This window comes from Bactrocera oleae, chromosome 2, assembly GCF_042242935.1.
Source record: "Bactrocera oleae isolate idBacOlea1 chromosome 2, idBacOlea1, whole genome shotgun sequence".
Classification (NCBI taxonomy): Eukaryota; Metazoa; Arthropoda; class Insecta; order Diptera; family Tephritidae; genus Bactrocera; species Bactrocera oleae.
This window is the reverse complement of record NC_091536.1, coordinates 67,370,666-67,389,276: the sequence shown is the minus strand read 5'-3', so window position 1 is coordinate 67,389,276 and position 18,611 is coordinate 67,370,666. Positions and strand designations below refer to the sequence as shown.

Sequence of the window (18,611 nt, the reverse complement as noted above, 5' to 3'; positions counted from 1 at the left end):
AATCTTCAGAGCCTTGTTACATGGAGTGAAGCGAAGCGCACACGCAAAACCACACTTCCATGCGAACATGTCGGGTATTTACGAGCTGGCAGCTTAAGCGAAAATGCGAGAAATATTATAACGGTACTATGCCTCTGCTGTGGTTTGCCTAACTGTCCGACATACACGTGTGTAAGCGATGTCACAAAGCTTCCTTTCTCCTTTGGTCCAGCTAGTGAACGACATCGCCGCAGGTCAACATGTGGTTGAGTTGAGGTTACTAGATCAATGCACATAGAAAATTGCTTGTGGTGGTGACATTTTGACTTTTGAGGAAATTTTTTCATATCAGAGGTCAGAGTACTTTAGTTTATATAATATATTTTTTTTTTGTGAGCAGTCTGGGAAACTATAATCAAATCGGTTCTTATTATTTCTTTGAGCAGAGATAATTTAATTTTTCTCAAATATAGATATATAATTCTAAGATGTGGTGGTAGTCAACGACCTGCTGAAAAAACCTGAGGAGCGTGGTTCCCGAGTGATTGCTCATGAAGACGGATACAAGAGCACTGAAGCACCACTACCGCGAATGGAAAGCATCCGCCTGCAACCTGCAGATACGATGAAGTATTTAGTGCTCGCGAAAGTAAGGAAGGTATTGACTGCCATCTATTGCTTCAGATGGGTCATTAGCAAGAGGTGCCGTCATTCACCGAAAGTAGTCCTCTGGCTCTACGACACCATATTTATTCTATTAACTTCAGCTTCAGACTTGCTGATTACTGTAGTATTTTTCAAGTCGAGGATGTTGCCATTAAGGTAGCTGTCGATTTACTGCTCCTGCGTGCAGTGTCCATCAGAGAAGTGACTATCCGCTCTTATAGCAGGGCGGAGATATTAGTCTTGAGCTCACTAACCGTCCATTCAAGCCAAGTTAATGAATGCTTAATCTCATTATTAATGGCATCGATTCACTTTGTGATAAGACTAATAAAGTTGCCCAAAGTGAAATCGCAGATAGCTGTAAACCTGATAAGTTGCCAAGAAAAAGCGCCCTAGCCCCGCTATCAGTTGTTGAGAACGGGTCTGTGATCCACGTTCCTCCTGTATTCTATTACCGAACAGTTGTGGGAGTTCTAGAAGGTCATTGTCCCATCGACGTCCACTCTGTAAGGTATATAATCTTAACGGATTCAAACTGTAGAAGCTGTATGGAAGAAAATGAAGTGAAAACATCTCAACACTTCCATCTTTACTATCTCGCGTTTGCGATATCAAGGTTTAAACACTTCGTAGATCAACTTTTCAAATATCCCACCGACCGAGTGAGAATAGAAATTAAACGCTTAAGCAAATTTGTATTGGCCACAAGGCGCTTTGCAGACTCTTATAAGTATATGATACAGCAATTCCACTTTTGTGGCTTCACAAAGGACTACATATAGTAGGAATTACGAAAGCTCCCATTATTCTCTCAATTTATTATTTTTATAGAATGTTAATATGCACTAAAAAGGAATCATTTTGCTTAACCTTCACCAGGAATACGGGTCCAAACCAATTATTACTTACAAAAGGTACTAAGTACGAAATATATTTTATCAGAGATGAGTTATATGGTATATCCATATATTATATGTATGCGTTATTGATGTTAACACCCCTGCTAATTGGTGAAGATCTGAATTTCTCTTCGGAGTATAGTGTGTTCTCTGATTAATTGAGCGACCTATAAGTTCTAAGCCCGAGTTTCATTTAGTTGTTTTTTGCGCGTGGCAATTGTCGTACATTTGAAATACTAAGCTTCTCATAGCACAATGAAATATAGAAATATTGAAAAATATATTTTCAATATCTTTTTTAAGAGCTGCGAGGTCTCATCATATATACTTGTGCAATTCGTTTTCCTACCCATAAATGGCTTCAGACTATGTAAGTTCAATATCTCATTACATATTATATAAATTGACTCGCATATAAGTACAGTTATTCAATCTTCAATTAATACCTAAGTCTACCCACATTTATATGCAAAATTATTGAGACATCGAAAAAAATACCATATAAAATTTTTCATGAAAAACAAAAATACATCTTCCAAAAATAAGTTTTATGAAATCAGATTATTTTCACCGGCAATTTTCTATAGCAATTTCCTAAACAGAATATATGTTTGTATGAGTAAGACGAAAACAAAAGGAAAATAGTAGCAGAAATTACAAATTAGGTAAATACTACAATCGACCCATTTGTGACACTTCTCTACCGAAAGAATGATGAAGGGAGGTTCGAAAGTCTGATTGAGATTGCCATGGTTGCTCAATGTGTTGCTGGAGAGGGTTGATAATTGTAGATAGGCAGGTAAGCAGCGAACAAATTATTTAGGCTTTAAGTGCAAAACCAAGTAGAAAGTCAACTGGTGAGGGCAGAAATAGACACCAATGTTTATATTTAATATATTATATATGAGTATGTATATATACCTGAAAAACGTATGAGTTAAATGTGTGTAAGCTGAGGCTATAAAGGTGGTAGAAAATTGTAAAAACGTGGATAAGTTCGGCTAATAAGTTTATTATTTTTATTCGCATACTTTAAGTCTTTAAAAATAAATAATTTTAAAATTCTTACTGTTTTATAGTTCTACAAAATTTACTCATAGTTGTGAGTTACTTCCATTTTTAAAATAGTACTTAATTTTTTCTCAATAAAAAACGCAAAAAATTTTCATATATTCTTTTAGCGCACTAGCACTTCCCTATGGGGTGAGTGGATGGGCGTCTTGCACGGCGATGAAATCGAGTACTTCTTCGGTCAACCATTGAATACATCGCTACAGTATCGGCAAGTTGAACGAGAGCTGGGCAAGCGGATGCTGAATGCCGTTATTGAATTTGCTAAAACTGGGTAAGTACCAACGATCGCTGTTTATGAAACTTTCAATGTGTTAATAATATTGCAATACACCATTCGAGAAGTAAAGCACACACACTGACATCGGTTGCTTTGCAAGTATTAATAAGCTTTGGCGTGCAATAAAAAGTGAAGAGTAGCCGGCACTCGAAAGTATATTTGCCGACGCAAGTGGATTTGTAGTGCAATTTTAATTGCAACAGTTTTCGCCTGTAAACTTCCCAAGCGGAATGGAAGCAGATAGTTTATGTGTATGTGTTTGCGTGCTTATCAGTATTTGCGTGCTTTTTGTGTTGCTCATCCGCCTCGGTGGGCAGCTGAGTACTTTTTTAAAACAAGTGGTTTTTTTGTGGCTTAGAGGCAGATATAAAAAAGTTAATTGAAACAAGTAAGGAAGGGCTAAGTTCGGGTGTAACCGATCATTTCATACTCTTGGAACTTGCACGGAACACAGGCGGCGGAACACCTTCAGGTGTTGGCAATACTTTATATCATACTAAGAAAGTGTCGTCGTGATTTCATTCATTTAAGAAAAGGTGATACACTGTTATTAGAAAAATATTCTTTCTGAATCTCATTAAGATTTCTTATATATTGACCGATAGATGCGGTATAAAGTGAAGCGGAAAATACTTATGTTAGGTATATGGGTGCTAAGGGAAGTGTTGACCTGCTTTTACCCATTTTTGGCATAAATTATAGTCCGATTCTAGTATATCGACAATAGATGTAAGATGAAATACCAATACAATAGCGCACTATATGTGCAAAGTTGTATTCTGATAACTTTATTGGGGTCTAGTTTTATATTTTAATGTGAAAGAATCAGACGGAATTTAAAAGTTTGTTATATAAGAGCTAGGCGTGGTTGTCAACCGATTTCGCCGAATTTTGCAGTGTCTAATAGAAATGTGTGGTTAAAATCGGTCGCGTAGTTCTAGAAAAATAGGATTTCATCGAAATATGGGCTGTGAAAAGCCCATTGTCCAATTTCCACACCATATCCTATATAGCCCTCTCCTACTGGTTGTGAAATTTAATGCTTGTGGCTGCTTTTAGTTGTTTTCAACATAAGCGTTATATGGGGAGTGGGTGTAGTTATTAACCGATTTTTCCTATTTTCAGAGAGTTTGAAGGGGTGATAAATTCTTTTTCTCAGCAAGTTTGGTTGATATATTATATCTTAAGCGGTCTGGAAGATATGTACATTAAACCATTAAGGGGGCCGAGCCACGCCCACACATGTACTCCTGCCAATAGCGACAGTACAGGAGGTACTAAACTACAGTTTTATACCTTAATTTGTGCCTTAGTTATGACACAACACCTCAAGATATCTCAATGTATACTCAAGTTATCGCGAACTTGCACGAATAGACGAACGGCTAACAGCCAGTCACCCGAATTTCAACTAGTCTCTTCATTCTGATCATTTATACTTTGTGACCAAAAAGTTTCCGGAAATCGTAAATGAAGCGAAAAATGTTAAATCTTCATCAATATTTATATTGTCGCCTTCAAAATATGCTCCTTCTGTAGCAATACACATATGCCATCTCTTTTTCCAATCATCGAAAAATGCCTTATAGGCGCTGTCGACGGGTTTCACGGAGTGTTAACTTGAGTTTTGAAACAAAAAAAGTCTCATGGGGCCAGCTCTTTTGGAACAAGCCGTGGTAGACGTCAAAGGGCGAGCGGAACGCGGCATGTCTTCGACGGTTTTTCGACCTCCTTAAAGACCACCAGTCGTAGACTTGGTTTTTCGACAGAATATATTCATCATTAGCCTTTTCTAATATTCGCAACGATTTCGCACACAAAATTTGGTACGAAACACAAAATTTGATGCAAATTCTTTGTTCAATATTTTTTTCCATTGTTAATATCGTAAAACACGACTGAGGTCGACTGATTTCAACAGCTGCTGCAAACAAACTGGTTGACAGATCGCGCTCATTTTCGCGATAGTAATTGAGGATGGTGCTAACAACTTAACAAAAAAAAAAGTGCGGAAAACTATTCAGCGCGGGCAGTTTAAATTACAATTTCCGGAAACTTACTGGTCACAATGTATATATATAACTCGATAGCTATCTCGATTACTTTTAGGTGATACAAACAACCGTTAGGTGAACAAAACTATTATACTCTGTCGCAACATGTTGCAAGAGTATAATAATGCTATTTCTATATTTTAATATTATTAACTTCAAATATCAATTCTATTTATTTTCAATAACTAAATTCCTTTTATGCAAATTAATTTATTCTTTGTAATTTAATATCGAATTTAACAAATCGACTGCTTCGCCTCTGCCATTCAATTTGATTGCAGTTCTGCTAAAATTTTTCGGCAATGTTTATCTGCGTATTATATTTGTGTATCTGGTTGTGTGCATTAAGCAAAGTATGCAGAGCAATTGATTTTTTATTTTTTTTATGAATTTACTGACGATTGAGTTTAAAAAGTTTTTATTTGAGAAGCTCAGGAAATTTAGCAAAAAATATTTATGGTTAAGTAACTAAGTGCATATGTACACATAGGTAATTGTTGCGTAAATAAATAAGTATATACATGCGTGATAGGCATTTTGTAATTTTATACGCTTTTGCATTGTTTGCAAGGTCAAAAAGCTATTTACTTTAATAAATAATAACTTTTTATAAATATATTTATAATGTGTAATACATAAAACGCAGTTATTATTCTTCATTTACTATTTCTTAACATTTATACTCACGCACCAATGAAGTTATCGAAATAAAACCTTTCCAAATAGTGCCTCTAAGGTATGCACCGTACTAAAATATTTTAAGCCCCCAGATACCCAATTTTTGAACCCCAGTGTCTATCACTGTCTTTTTAGCGAAAATATCAGTCAATCTTTGAAGGATAGTATTCAAATTCAGAGATACTATTTTTCCAATGAAAAATGAGTCATTGTGTAAGTAAATGAGTAAAACCGGGACAATAGTTTCACTAGCACGCATATACCTAACATCAAGATTTTCGTATTTCCGGTTGAGCTAATACCGCATATATCGGTCAATATGTAAGATAACTTTATTTAAAATTAAGTGAATGTATTGTATAATATTGAATTTCTCTTTTGACTTATTATTTTTATATTAATATAATTTTAATATAAATATTTCAGACACGAAGCAAAATATTGTAATGAAATTAAGGGAGTCTGCTACTTACAATATAAGTAAATAAGATACTAAATATTATTATGATTAATCCACTCTCAATTTCGCCTAATAATGGCTCTTATTCAACTTTATTTGTTAACATCACACAGAAAATACAATTTTCTCAACTCTGTTGCAATATTTGTACAAATTTGTTTTAATTTGTTTACCTCAGTTATTTTTGAATATATGTATGTACAATATTACCAAAATCTTGTCATTAAACTGAGTTCTATGTAGATATTTATCAAGGTATGTAGTCCCTGTAGCTTCAAATTGTCATATTGCCACCAGCCGTATATTTATTTGCCAAATAAGAATTGTTCATGTGTTTATTATAATATATTATATTTGGGCTGTGAACGCGTTAATATTAAGCTTACGCCTAAATTCAATTTGGTATGAGTAAAATATACGAAAGCTTTTTAAACAGAGCTTTTCTTGAGGCATGTGAGCCTTTCGTTAAGTTAATTTAGCGCTGAACCAAAGTTGTATTTCGGTGCGAAAAGCCCGAAAAGCTACAACATTTATAGTAACTAAGCTTTTTATAGCAGCTTTTATAATATGGATAAGCAGAGAATCAGAGAATGTAAATGAATAGGAGAGAATGTTATTAACATTCTCTGCTGAGGGGGACAAGCGAATACAGCATGTGGAAATAAAAATTCACCACGCTAAAAGGGAACTGGGAACAAATAGGCATAAATAGTGTTCTCACATAAATTGTTCTTGCATATGTGTGCTAGGCTAAGTAGGCTTCTTCCCATTTTCCGGATATTTGACAGGGTGACCCATTTTGAGGTTTCCTACTTTTTTATGGAAAAAAACATAGAAAATTCAATTTTAATGGAAAATGTTTATTATAATTCGAAAGAATATCCTTTGGCATTTATTTTTTGAAGATCCGTTAAGTCCAATTTTCGATAACTCGTTCAAGCATTTCGACTGGTAACTGGCGAATGACACGCCTGATTCTTTGCTTCAAGGCCTGAATCGAAGCGAGATTGTCCTCGTAGACTTTAGACTTTCCATATCCTCACTGGAAACAGTCTAATGGTTTGATATCACACGATCTTGGTGGCCAATCGGCAGCTCTTGAATCTCTTCAGATTGTTCTTCGTTTGATTAAGCCAGAAATGGGCCTCATCGCTGAACAAAATTTGGCTCGAAAATGTCGGATCTTCTTGAAACTTTTCAAGAGCCCATAGAGCGAAGCGATGTCGCTTGGGTAGATCGAGCGGCTTCAGTTCTTGCACAATCTGTATTTTGTTTTTTTGCTTTCATTTTATCAATGACCTCAACGTAAAATGCGCTCAGTCGTTCCATGTGTCAGTTCAAGTTGCTGCGAACGGCGCCGAATCGACTCCATGGTCTTCGTGTACACTTTCAGCTACGACCGCTATATTTTCTTCACTGCATGCTGGGCGTGGTCTATTCGATCGAATATAACTCAATAATGAATGTTGGGTGATGGTGTACGCTCAGAATGCTGATTATGTTGACCAAAACTTGAGCGAAGCGCGCGAAACACATTCTTTACGTAACGTGAATTTTCGTAATAAAGTTGAATAATTTGTAGACGTTGTTCAGGACAAAGTCTTTTCAGAATGAAATGCCAAACAAAACTAAACACGACTCACATATGATCTGTCAAAAGTATGCTATTGAAAAAAGTACGTGTACTGGGATCCCCCGAAACTACATAAATCATAATCCTCAAAAATTTTACAATTAAAACAGAAGTAAATATAGTAAAAATCCGTAAAAGTAATATATGTATTAAAGTGAAATAAAAGAGGCACGCCTAGTGTGAAATAAAAAAAATCGATTTTTGCATCTTTCGTTAGATTATGCCTAAAAACATAATATACATTTTAAATGGATATCTCAAATATTTTTTTAGTTACAGTCTTCTTCAATCAATTCTATCGGTTTATCTTCAAACGCGTTTTGCTCAAAACTGGCTTTTTCCAAGTTGCTTGAGCGATTACTCGGAGCCAATGATTCGATCGCAATCAAATTTTTCTGCATGTCCTTTATACCGTGCTCAATACACTGACTTATTAGTTTTTGATACTAGGACTCAAAAAATATTTAATTTTCCTCTTTAAAATTTTACTTTGTATTTAATGAAATATTTAAAATAAATAAAAAGCGGCTTTTTATAGGCTGTCACATTAGGTGTGCCCCTTAACAGAATATAATTGTATGATTTTGAAGATCAGAATGAATTATATTTTGAAACCTCAATCAGTCGCTTAGATATGTAAAAGTCGAAAACTTGAGCCAAAGAAACCATGTAGGCATTGTCCAAAAGTACAAAGAACGGCATTATACCAAGTTCGAAAGGAAATCAGATGGAGGAAGGAGATGTCACTCTTGAAAATGCCTTTAAAAAAGCAATACATAGTTTTTATTTAAGACACATTATGGAATAGGATTATTGGTTAGCGAAAAAGGTAAAGCACAATATAATAAGGGTCAAGCGCAATGATATTATTGAAGTCTTTATTTTTTGCGAATTCTAAATTTTATTGTCTTTTACAGCAATCCCGCCACAGATGGCGAAGAATGGCCAAATTTTTCGAAGAAAGATCCAGTGTATTACGTCTTTTCAACCGATGATAAAGAGGAGAAGCTACAACGTGGCCCACTGGAAGGACGTTGCGCATTCTGGAATGAATATTTGCGCGAAGTCCGGAAATGGGGATGTAAGTATCAAATATCTGTATAAATGTCATTATATTAGTAAAATTATTAATTGTGTTAAGATTTGTTTAGAATTTTGTTTCATGTTTTCTTTAAAAGCGTAAAAGAGTGTTTTGCGTTCGTAACGGAACCAGCAATGATAGTAGAATATTTAAAAAATAGCTGGTTGTAAGATGCTGGCTACCTACTTGTATATCGTTTTTCTTTGGTAATCATATTTTCTGTTTCTTTTTTCTGTAAAATATATTTTTATGTATTTTTATTTGCGAAGAATAGCAACGAAACTATACTCTAAATAAACAAAATAAATCGTTCGTATTTAAACAAAATTAAATATAGAATTTCGATTATAATTTCAAATTCGATTCAAAACACACCACCTAACAGTGTATGTGTGATTATTTATCGCACGCGTTCGCTTTGAACCCTAATTAGTTACGCTGGCAATTATACAAAAGAATTTAAGAAGAAATCAAATGCACAGACTTTTTGACGCAGCGATAATAGCTCTCGGGGGTTCCATAGATATTTTACTATCAAAAATTTGCATTGCTAATGAGAGTGCAACAAAACAAGCAAAATAAGCTTAACACTAAATATTGGGACTAAAAATATAAAAACGAAATTTATAGGCTTCAGGTGGCAGCTCATGAATATCGGTGAGCTGTGAGCCGAGCTCAGATAAAGACTCTTAAAATTGACTGAATGATGGTAACAATGCGCATTGGTGTATTTTTCGTCGTCCAATTTAAGAAAAATAATAAAAATTTAGTTACAAAAACGAGGACAGACTAAAACAATACCATTCGGTGACACCTGTGTTAAAAATTTTTTTTCACCAAAAAACACAAAAAAAAGAACATGAAATATCAATAATAACAATCACAATATGTAAATAAAGCGTATCGAGAGTTGAGCGGGTTATGAATCGTGCATGTTTTCAATACATACATATGTATGATTTGAATAATGAAAATCAAAACAACCCAAAACAAAAACTAAATAAAAGGAAAACTCATTTAAATACGGCAAATTAACGGCATCACTCACGCAAGATTAATTGCCTTAAGTTGTGCTAGTCCGCTTGCTGCTGCCGCATGAAACTTGAACATGTGACTCATGGCTGTCAAAGCGCGACTTTAGCTTTAATTCAGCTTGAAGCTCAACGTCGTTCGAGAAAGTTGATAAAGGGAAGACAATTGATCAATATTCATATGAAAAATGATATGTCCAGTTGTCGCATGGCACGCGCATGCCCCTATTCAGATTGCCTTAATGACTAATGTCGCCCGGCCAGCTCGTGTGGCAACTAATATGTATTATTTATTGCAGCGTTTAAAACCGCAAACATTCACGAATATACATTTATGGGATGCGTATAATCATAATATTAATCTATGACTGTGAATAAAAGAAATTAAATGTGGTTATGCATACAGTGTTGCTCGTCTTTCATCTTTCGTGCCGATTTTTAAAGAAATGTCTTTTATGGCATTGTGGTCACATATGCGTGATATTTTTGAGATTTATTGGTCTTTTATGAACCAAAGTGAGGTTTGAATATTGACTTCTAAGAATTTGAGCGTTTTTGAAAGATTTAGTTAGCGATAAGCCTTAATTAAAATTCAAATTTTTATTATATTTGAATTATGAAAGTATATATATTATATTATATATATATTTTATATGTATATCTTGGCACATACAAAACGTGAGAAATTTTGATTCAGAGGGCAGTAATTGTAGTATAATATTTCAAAGCTATTGGTGACGGTGTTTTTGATTGTAATAAAAAAGACTTATGCTAGAATGAGTTTTACATCTCCAATATCAAGGTTTTGCGGTGCAAATCAACTGAAAATCAACAAAAGTAATTATATTGTATTATTTATAGCGCTAATTTCTTTTGGGTAATCATAAGCACTACAATATCTTAACCTTGACAGATTCCATCTTCGAAGAAAAACCCTCATATGCGTATTCGACGCCAGCTGCCACAAAAAATTTTACTAAGTAAAAATTAATTCTTCTTATAACTTCATCTTTCAAATATAAATTTATTTTTGTTAATTTGCAAATGTTTGGAAGTTAGATGAAGAAAATACACAATCACATTCATCTTAAAATGATGAAAGATGGACAAAAAATTTTATATAACGAATTAAATTTAAAAGATAAACTACATCGTAGGGCCACATCCATATTATTGATATTTTGAATCTCTTATTCCAGATGCCTTATTTGTTAGTAAACAGCCTGTTCGATTTTATAGGAGTTTTTTATTACAGATTATATGCAGGCGCCCTATAAATTCAACAGTTGTAAGCACTCATATTGTAGTGAGCCAAGCAAATACTCTCTCGGATGTTTGAATCACAACGTCCGAAAGCAAAGTATGATTCAAAAAGACCGTAACACAACGACAAAGTTCTTAGAGCCAGTCACAAATTTATTTAGGCGGCTAATATCTATTCCAGTCGGTGTCGTATTCGTTGAAAGTAAGGCAACCGAGATGCTTTAATTTTAGTCTGTTTTTACTTCATCTTCCTCCCTGAAACTTTGACAAATTGGGTAAGGCTACCCTTTCTTGTAAGCTCATCACCCTTAAAATTTCTGACGATTCCGCTTTGGCCAGGCACCCAGACAAGTTTTATATGGAAGTCGCTTAATAGCATTAATAGTGTAGTCATGCATACCTTGACTAGCTTTGAGCTCACTGTTACCGATCTGAACATATTTCCGTCCCGTTTAAGTGTTCTTAAAAATCACTGAGGACATGATAGATATCTAGTAATCACATTAACTTTCCGACTGTCGTTTTTTTAATGCAATTGTTCAAGCATTGTGAAGATTATTCCATTTGATTATCCTCTGATATAATTTCGAAAAGCTTAGTTTCTGCGACTTTTATATGTTAAATCGGTAGGTCCACTTTTTAGTTTAAAAAAATCGATTTAATTTTTAATTTATATTGAATTTAGACATATTTGATAATATTCTACGAAAATTTGAACTCGAGTCGAATAATAGTTTCGGAGATATGAGCGTTTTCGTATGCATTTTTTAACTTAGTGTAATCGGCTCTCTAAATTTTAAATCCGTTTTACTGGAAACGCTGTTTTCAGAGCCCGTGAGGAATATTTTTTCGAAAAAGCTGGACCGATCTGCTTGAAATTTACACAAGATCTTCTTATATACCTATATTTGTCAGATAATAATTCGATTTCGATTTTTTAAGGTACCTTGAAGTGCAAATTTTTTAATTATAATTTAAAATTTAAATTTTTTAATTTCAAAAACCAACATTTTGGCTGGTCTTGCGATATTTTTTTCTTAACTTCCCGCTAAGAAAATTGAAAATTTTCTAAAAATCGGGAAGATATTGGTTTCACCCCATCTTGCAAAAATCGAGTTCTCAACAGATCTCGACGTTCTGAGGGTCGAGGAAGCTTCCCCGAACATTTCTACGATGATGTCCGTATGTCTGTATGTATGTGTGGATGTATGTGTGTGTGTGGATGTATGTGTGTTTGTGTGGATGCATGTGAACCTCTTATAACTTTTAAACGGCTCAACCGATTTGAATAAACTAGACGGCATTCCAAAGGGTTTCATTGCACTTGAATTTCGTGTAAGGTTGGACCCAATCAGACCAGTAGAAAAATCGTTTTCGAATTTCTTCCAAACGACTTGACCGATCGACACCAAAAACTAATCAGTTCTAAGCCTTGAAGAAACACATCGTTTGCCGCAAACCGGGTCGGTTGATTTACATGCGAGATATCGAAAACAAAAAATTTAAAAACGAGACATCGTTAACGAAAGAAATCACCAAAATTGATTAGTCTTTGAGAAATTTGGGAAATAATGTTATATTAAACTCCCAATAAACATAAAACAAAAGCAGTGAAAAAAGCGAAATTTGAACGTTAACGTATGAAATTAGCGGGAAGTTGCAGGGATGGCCCTTGAGGCCAACACATTTTTTTGTTTTTAGATTTGAGATAATTTTAAGCAGAAAAATGACTGCTAGTTGATATATACCTTTAATCAGAAAACGGAGCTACTGAGTGCTTACACATGGAATTAATGAAAGGAAAATAATCTGTCAACATAGCAGAAATTTAATTTTTGTTGTTGTCAGCAAATATACATTTTTTTTAAAGCCCTATTGTACAATATTTATGGAAGCAGCTGTTCTTTAGGACAATAGGTCTACGTGCTGAAGAGCTTGTATCGATAAATGCTTTTCTATGATATCTCTGTCTTGTCTCAGCCAGTTTGGCGCTGAAATCTAAGCACGCCAACTTTCATCAATTATATTTGTTTCCAAAGATATGCCGAAAAGCCTAAAAAGCATACGAAATAGGCCTCATTTCATCACGCCATGTATGGCATAAAAAATATATCCATATATGTACATAAATACTTACATCAAGATGATATAAAAGACGGTATTAGCATAAAGCACGGCGAATTAATTATTGAAACATTCAAAGACAAATGCAAGAAATTAGGCAATATTTTATTGCGTTAAATATTTATAAACATGCGTATGCGAAATTAAAACTGCTTTGAGGCACTAACCTTTTACGTAAAGGCCGAAGGCAATATAATTCTACCTTCATATCTGCTCATATAATATTTTGCCTTATAAGAAACTAGCGCAGCTGTAAACAAAAGGACAAAACGTTCAAAATAGAGAAAAAAATATCGAAATGGTATTCTGCGCGAAACAACTCGCCAACAGCGCTTAAGATCCGCACCACCTGCCGTGCGCGCATCCACTTTTACAACCTCTTATAACTACTTTTATGATCAGAATTGTTAATGATTATCTAATGTATTGGAGTAGGAAAGTGATCCAACAGTCGGCGAAATAAATGAAATCCAGCTATATAATAAAATGGAAGGAAATTTGCATAAATTTAACAGTCAACGTATCTCTTCCTATTAAAATTTATTCCGTTTCTTTTTAAGAGGTTCAATATTCGTATTTTCGTTTTCGTTTGAGGTAATTTTTGTATGGATATACGAATATTTTTTTAAATATCTGCGAATATACAAATTAAATGCAATGTCTGTATTCTAGAATATTTTCAAAGAAACTCTGTGAGTAATTTTCTTTATATCAATGTGTCAACTTCGAATTGATTGGACCCTTATTTATTTGAAAATTTAAGGCTTATCCCAGAAATATACGTTTTAAATAATATGACCCAGCATCGCTCTTTCGTTTCCATTCAAATCTGTTACGAGAACGATAGATCTGTGCCTTTTTACAAACGACTTCTCAAGAAATTTTGACCACCTATTTTTTTATAGATTGCGGACTTCGCAAGGCCAAGTCGATACAGTTTAGGTCTACAAATATCTATATATACATATACATATATTATATAATCCTCGATATGAAGAGTAACATCGTAACTTTACTTATAGATACTTCGACCTAAGGTATATATTAATGTCATAAAAATATCAAGATCGAATGTTAACTGTAAAAAATTTATATAAAGAACTTTCCAATTAAATGTTGAAAGACTGTACCTCTTCCAGTGAACTAGTTCCAAATGATTCCATATTGGGTATTTATGTTATCAAATTTAGTTTGGAAGTAGTTTAAAATATCTTCGAAAATTTTGCTTTTGTCTAGCTTTTAAAGTCAATCCCATTTATAGAAACAAAAATGCTGCTTCTGACAATGGATCAGATGCGACCATGCTCTAGTTCTGATTAAGGTAATCATCTATAACATACATGAATTCACCGTTTTCCCCTTAATTTCTTCGGTATTTTTATTGAAAAAGGAGGTAGATACGTTGGACGAATTTAGTAATGATCTCTGAAATGTGGAAGGACTATGCGATGTGTTATTATTTAGAGAGCTTAGACTTTGAAACTGTTCGTCTCAGTGCTTCAAGCTGACAAAGCTAGTATATATATTTTATCCAAAAATTGTTTAAAAAATTGTACACTGCAGGATCTGACATTTTGTGGATGGCTTAGGCTCTCAAAATGTTGAACTTAATGCTTCAAGAAAGACTATTTGAGAACAAAACGGTATTTTGTAGAGCAAAAAAATATATATGGTCAATTCAAATAAGTAATTATATACAAGTAGTATAAACTTTGGTACGACTTTACACCAATTTTTACAATCATGTAGAGTATAGTAATGTATAATAGAACTGCACTAAGAAACACTTTTTTCTTGTCTCGAGTTCTAAAATTTTCGAACATACATACATGTTTTGCTCAGAGTTCGCTGTGTCAAAAATAAATTAAGTACTGTCAAAGCCGAGGTGGTTAATAATATTCTCAGAATAGGGTTTATATTTACTTTTTTTTTGCGCTATTCTAACAAATGATAACGAAAAGTGATTTCAAATAAGTATCCAAATCGTCCAAGTATGGGTGTGTTATGAATACCTATATAGATGTGTTAGTATTAATGCTGGTGCTAAAACAGTGCTTAATCTAATCGCGATCGCGCAGACAGTTGGGCGCTGTATCGTGGTCGCCTGCTGGGACAATATTTATTGCTAAGCGAAACAAAAACGAAAACAATACAAGCGTAAAAACAACTACTTGACAGATTAGACACACATATGTATAAACACACAATCGCATGTAGTTCTTTATTGGTGTCATATATTTTATGGTTCTGCCAAGCTTAATCAGAAAGCGTTTACTTGTCGATCGTGGATTACATTCGCCTTTTCGGCGGTTCTCGTGACAGAAGAAGTAATCTATCACCATTGTAATAAGCTCATATGCATATATTATATATAGATTTTGATTCACATATCTTTTATGGATTTATTTTAGGGTCACTAATATGTCTTTGTCACAAAGGCAGACGTTGCGTCACTTTCGAAATGAGCATAACTTGGACTTTCTCGCATTAACTACTATGAATAATCGATATACAACATACTTGTATATATGTATATAGTATATGCAATTATATTGTTTGAATGATTTTTAAAATTTCTCTCGTTAATCTTAGTCGAAATTTATGCGTCGCGTCTTTGATGCGCTCTCGTGCATTGACTTTTTTGATATGGCTGATTTTTTCGATTTCTTCAAAATATTCAAAATAATAATATAACAATACTGCAGGCACATGTGCTGTATAATTAATTTAACCGTTTTAAACGATATTGGCGCAGATAAGCAGGCGAAAATGCTTCCATAAGCCAATGGGTTAAGAAATCGCAAATGGCGCTGTACACAAAACTGAACAAAAAGAAAAAATTAACTTTATCTAAAAACTAAAATCTGACACACTTTTGCATAAATTTGTACATTTTACCGCTAAACGATAAGCTAAAATTAGCTACGTTAATCGATAAATGCAGAAAATATAGAATTTCGAATTTTTGTATTAGCTCACATTTCATATACAAGTTTTGGTTATAGTTGGTTTTTTGGTTCGAATTTATCATCATATCAATGTTTTTTAGTCTCCACTGTATTAGCGACCAGTTGCTATTCCATTTCGCATTTCGCTAATCCGCTTGAAAGTGGAACAATATTATTAAATTCCAATCATGCATATGCAGGCGTTTTTTTTTAATTTTTTCCTCCTTTTGTTTTTGTAATTATGCAAACCCAAATTTATGATGCTCTAAATCTCTCCAATTTATTTGGCAGCATTATTGAAATTCAGTAATCGCTTTTTGAGTAGGATTCACGCTTTCAGCTACTGTTTGTGCAGTTTACCATATTATCTCGAAGCCATATTTTCTTGGTTCAAGTGTTTGTGGACATGCATATATATGGTACATACGTAGTTATGGTCCACAGTTTTGTCTGCGATTGCGGCATTCATGTGCGTAAAAATTATGTAATAAATTCATAAGTATCGTGAAATTATTTGTTCAATCATGTTCGATAAGGGGTCTATTAATTTATAGTTTCTTCGTCAAATATGGTTGGTAAATTTATATGGCATGTCTCCTGCACGTAAATGATGGGATTTAAATTTTGAGTATATATGTAGTCAATGGTTTTCCAGGATCAAGTGAATAGAGAACCGGTATAGTTTGATTTTCGAGTTTTTCGGAAACAATATTTGAAAACATTCACCACCACCACTTGGTACAACGTATTGTTTACGAAGTATTCATCGATAGCAACAACAGGCTTTGATTATATTAAATTGAACTATGCGTTTCTTATCAGCGAATTTCGAAATTTCGAATAACCAGCGAGTAACCTTATAAACTTATAGAAACAATCATCTTAAACAGTTAAACTTTTTAAAGATTAATTTCCTATGATGTGAATGGCAGATATATGCTATAGTAGTCCGATCTGAGTAATATGTTCGGAGATTGTAGGGTTGCCTTATAATACTAATCTGTTAAATTTCGTGAAAATATCTTGCCAAATAAAAAAGTTTTCAATATAAGAACTTGATTTTGATCGGTCAGTATGTATGTCAGCTATTTGTTTTCAGCGGTTTGATAAGATTTTTGGTAAGAAAGAATTTCGGATCGATAGCTGCAGAACTGAGGTACTATTTGGCGTATATATAGATATATAGATGGATAGACGGACAGACGGTCATGGCTAAATCGATTCAGCTCATCGCTGATCATTTATATATAGTATATATATTTTATAGAGTCTTCGAAGTTTTCTTTTATCTGTTACAAACTTCGTGGCAAATTCAATATATCCTGTTCAGGGAAAGAAAAATTAAATATATTTCTAATGTAACATACTTGAGTATAAAATATTTGGAGACGATAAGCCACGTAAATGATGCCTTAGACTTTTTAGTTTTCTTTCGGAAACTTTTAAGCGTTATATCGACCAGAACCAGTTATTACTAGGTTTTTTTGGGATCAAGTCTAAATAATATGGTTCCACCTTTTACAGCTTTTTGTTGCTATGAAAAAATCCTCGTCTGAATACACTTATGAAACAAGATATTTATTGAAATAAATCGTTTAAATGAGCTCGAAAATTAAAAATACTTTTATGTATCAATTCACTTCAAAAATGAGTTCTAGGAACGTTTTGTTGTAGTTTGAATGAGTTCTCGAGAAGTCATCTAGGCTATTCCGCGACGCTTCACAATATATCAAGTATCAAAAAATAAGCAATATAATAGAACTGTTGATTAAATCCAGCTTAAAAGCAACTATTTTATACCCTTAATCATAGCTGAGTGCTTCAGCGGGACACTTTTAAATGACCTCGGATTTTACCACACTAATAGAAGAGGTCTGTGAGATAAACCAGTATTTCAAAAATATTGAATAAATGCTTTGAGCTGAAAGCAGATTTTGTTGAAATGTGAAAAACTATTTGTTGGAGAAAAAATTATATTCAATTCGAAAAGAAGTACGAGATGAGTGGCTATGCATAATATTTTTTTAAACTAAATAATCCAAATGTGTAAATGACTAAATTTTCTACGAAAAAACTCTCCGATAGAAACTTCTCCATTAACGCTTGCCGCAAAACACAATAGTGAATTAATTAATTTTATTTGTAAAAATGATGAATGATCACCAATAGCATTGACATTATAAATGATAGTGATAATTATCGATTGCAGCCGTAAGCGTTAAAAAAATGCTTTAGTTACAAAATATAAAAATAAAAGTAGTAATAATTCCTTTATGTAATTTAAATGTGCTGATAAATAATTATTAATATTGTTTTTTGGTGTTTGAGTGTGTATACACATTTTAATGAGCAATTGAGTTTGGGAACACAAATCTTAGATTTCCTAGATTTTTCAAGAGTGGAATATAATTACATAGGAAGGCCATGAGCAGAATACCAAACGG

At 33.6% G+C, this 18,611-nt stretch overlaps 1 protein-coding gene across 3 annotated transcripts in view; it reads left to right on the top strand.

Moving 5' to 3' along the window:
* Ace (Acetylcholine esterase) overlaps positions 1-18,611 on the top strand; it is a 115,754-nt gene that overhangs the window by 65,529 nt on the left and 31,614 nt on the right. For all 3 annotated transcript variants that reach the window (XM_036361583.2, XM_036361577.2, NM_001315623.1), the window contains 2 exon segments: positions 2,726-2,889; positions 8,638-8,801. In XM_036361583.2, the coding sequence (XP_036217476.2) occupies positions 2,726-2,889; positions 8,638-8,801 (328 nt within the window).